The following is a 3,932-nucleotide window of genomic DNA, read 5'->3' on the forward strand; positions in this document are numbered from 1 at the left end:
CAAAGTAAACATCAATACCAATCGCTATTGATACTCCTTTCCCCCTTATTTAAAATGCAATCCTTTTCAATATCCATTTTAATGAAAGTATTTGCATAGAGCAGCCTTGTATTATTTCTAAAGAACATTATGAGCGTTTTAACACAAGATAAGGCACATGTTTTTCAGCATTAATAATCTAAAACTAATCCTGAGGATCTGCTCCTCCCCCTCAGCAAAATCTGCTTTTTTAATATACCCTGTATTACCTGAAGAAAGCAGAAAAGCAGAATAGAATAAACCAAAACTCTTTAGCTGAACTAAATTCAGAACATTAATAACTCCTGATAATAGTGTAACAAATTCACAGATAAAGAATTAAGTCATTCTCTAAACAAATTATCTTGGGGGAGGGGGGGCGGGGGGGAAGATACAGCCAGTATCAGGGTAGATGTTAGATAAAAGTTCACATAAAATGGATGACATTTATAGTGAGTTTTGCTAAAATAAGCTCCCATCTGAAACAAGGTAGCTAAATTGTGAGGCACTTAAGGTTGACAAGAAAAGGAGGAATGCAAGGGGTCTGTTTCATAGAAAACCTGAAGTTGCATATCATATCCTTGTATTAAGCCTTCTATTAAAGTGCTAGAAATGGAGACTTAAAATAAAAGGATTTAAATATAAAATAAGTGATTAAAGAGCTTAGTATGCATTAAAATTAAGTGCTTTTGATTCTCATGAATTCAGAGCTTTTTAATAGCTTTTAAAAAATAAAGTTTGGAAATAATCCACATGTGAAATCATCTTCCTTGTGCCATTGATGCTATTTGTAAAGTGCCCAATTATTTTCTAAACAACAAAACCATTTGCCTTATCTTATGTTGTATAGCATGACATAGTCTGTAGTACATATGTAATCCATACTGCAATGACACAGTCAATCTGATGGAAAACAGCACATGCATACTTTTAGTCAGAAGTTTTAATTCCACCTGTCACTCTAAAAAGCCAGGTCTTGGATTACATATCCACCAGTATATAGTGCAACCAACCTCATATTCTCAAAATGTTATTTAGCTGTTAAAGTCCGATGCTCAAAGATAGACTTATCAAGCTTTTCCTCAGAGCAGCCTGATGCCCAGACAAGATCACAGATGGAGCTCTAGATCTGAATCACATAAATCCACTAGATGCCAAATCTGAGAAGGATCTGGGTTCTGTCGGATGATGAAGAGGCTGAAGATGTGTGGCAGTCTGTGCATTACTGATCACATCTAACTGAGAGGGATATGCTTCATTTACATTTCCTCCACTGAAACTGTTTTGGAACTGTCAGGAAAAAAGACAATATAAATGGTTAGTACGGGAAACCGATTTATTTGTAAGTTTTAAAAAAATCATCTTAAAATACAATGAATAGCTTTAAAACTTTTTTTTTTTAATGATGAATAGTGAGAAGTTAATTTGCATTAACGTAGGGTCTGAATCATCAGTGAAACCTACCCATGTTGAAGTCAGTGGAAGTCCTACTTCTGGCTAAGTAAAGAAACATCACTATTATCTGAAGTGTAATATAGATTCCATTTGTAGAAACTACAGTCTGACTGAGCACTCCTAATTTCCACATGCAGCTGTTACATTTTAAAAGCAACCTATTTACATATTTTCATGTCTGCAATGGGATCCAGACTTTACAGCTCTTCCAGGAATACACATGCAGTCCTATTCGTAAGCTGAAGTGTACTACATTCAATCCACTGGCTGAGCTGTTGTAGGGTGGGCTTTTTTTTTTTTTTGACAAACGGTCTTCATATTGACAATGCCAAGTAAGAGCAAGGAATGGCTTTCATCAGTCTTGACATAATTGTTCACAGGATTGTTTTAATCATCCGATGTAATGCTTCCTGTCGTGCTATGGAAAAGTCACTTTATCTACCAAATACTCCGTTCAGTCATTCAGAGAAAATACAACAAAATATTTTTAAAATTTCCATCATCTCTTCAGGAGTCGCTTATATCTTAAGTATTTATTCATTCAAGGCTTGTCCTTAAAACATATATTATACATTCATTCATCTATCAAAATAAGCTGGTTTTTGGAAACTTTTTTCCTTCTACACAAACATTGAAATCTGACTAACTGTGCACAGTTTTTAACAAGACTACGGTCATGTGAATTATGTTTTTAATCAAAGTTGCCATACTTTTAAAGACAGCTACAATAACATAAGAGGATTACTTCTGACAGAAGCAGATTATTTCAATATTCTTCATTAACAAGATGAGCACACTCATTAAAATTTCTAAGAAAGTTCTCAGCACAGAATCTAGTAATTAGCAAGGTTTCTCCTGTTTAATAAAGGAATACCGACCTTAAACAAGAAATCAAATTATCTAAGGCCTTTCTGCCCTTCTCCATCACTGAAAGTGTTTTTAGACTACATTGGCTATGATCCTACTGCAATTACAAGTTAGACAGAAGGTTACGGCAGATGACCACAATAGACCCTTCTGGCTTTCTAATCCCCTAGTCTCTTCACGTAGAAATCGATGGGAGTTAGAAGGCTGAGGAAAGGATAGCACGGCTTGCATAGCAACGTCTGTCCTTCTCCAGACTCCAACCGCTGACAGGGATGTCAGTGTGCTAAATCCAGCCACAAAGACTGCCCTACTTTGGTTTGGCTGTGTGAACGTAGGCTCAGACAGTAGTATCTTATCTGCTTAGTTGCATCCTTACCAAAGTTACCAATTAGCAATAAAATCAAACCTTAAGGTTATTATCATAAGCAGTGATACATTCTTCCTATTTACAATAAAGAAATGTCTATTATTTGCCATCATGGCTTTGGCACAGGTGATATTTTAAAAGATTATTTCAAGTGCAGCAGCTACAGTTCTGACTTATTAGTTCCAATGGGTTCACATATTTTAAAGTTCTTAACTCCTCCAATACAAGACTAAATACAATCTCTGTAATATAAGCAGATATAAATACAGGGTTATCTTTCTCTGGAGCAATGACATTTCTAGGTAAAAAAATGTTTCTACATTAAAAATTTCTCAACATAACAACTTTGGTTTACATAGAGTCTTACTTTGCCCTCAATCTATAAAACCACTAATTGGCAGATGTGACTAGAGGTCAAAACTGAGTATAATCTGATACAAGAGATGTTGTTGTTTTTTTTCATATGAACAGCATATAGCTGTAGGGGCTGCAAAACTCAATGCTATTTGGTTTAGGAACAAACAGTCTCTTACCACCCCCCACTGCACCCAGTTGCCATATGTAAGTTTTGGACGCCCAAGGACGTGGAGATAGCTATCAGCTATCTATGATCACTCTTTTACAAAAGGGGTTGGGGGAATAATCCTTCCTTATCTCATCAAAAAGCGTGCTCCTCTTTTAAGCTCATTTGGACAAATGTTCAGTAGTTCTCTTCAGAGGTAAAGAGGAGCTAACGTGCACAAGGGTAACATCAGTTCTGCACCAGGCTTCTGCTTATGCAATGCTATCCAGATCCACACAGCATGGGTATACCATAGCAAGAGGGGCTGAATTTGCCTCTGAACATCTTAAGTAAGGATAACTTTTCACAAAGTGGCCTGCGTTCATTTTTTATGACAAACAAGCTAAACACAATATTAGTATTGCAGCACAGTGTTCTAGCCAACAGACATATTCATTTATTGCATTGTCCTGGTTTCGGCTGGGATAGAGTTAACTTTCCTTCTGGTGGCTGGGGGGTGCTGTGTTTTGCGTTTGGTACGAGAGGAGCGTTGATGGCCCATTGATGTTTTGGTTGTTGCTGGGTGGCACTTCCACCAGGGACTTTTCGGTCTCCCATGGTGCACGGGAAGCTGGGGCAGGGAGCATAGAGCCGGGGCGGTTGACCCAGCTGGCCAATGGGATATTACATACCAAGTGACATCATGCTCAGTATAAAAACTGT

The 3,932-nt window shown here is 37.2% G+C and overlaps 1 protein-coding gene across 1 annotated transcript in view; it reads right to left on the minus strand.

The window, feature by feature from the left end:
• Window positions 1-335: 335 nt before the first annotated feature.
• The window catches only part of LOC104073855 (aryl hydrocarbon receptor-like), a 57,599-nt gene continuing 54,002 nt past the window's right edge, over window positions 336-3,932 (minus strand). Inside the window, 1 exon segment of the mRNA XM_009573786.1 lies at window positions 336-1,308. Within this exon segment, the coding sequence (XP_009572081.1) occupies window positions 1,153-1,308 (156 nt within the window). The 3' untranslated portion in view covers window positions 336-1,152.

The sequence above is a fragment of the Fulmarus glacialis genome, unplaced genomic scaffold, assembly GCF_000690835.1.
Source record: "Fulmarus glacialis isolate BGI_N327 unplaced genomic scaffold, ASM69083v1 scaffold7173, whole genome shotgun sequence".
NCBI lineage: Eukaryota > Metazoa > Chordata > Aves > Procellariiformes > Procellariidae > Fulmarus > Fulmarus glacialis.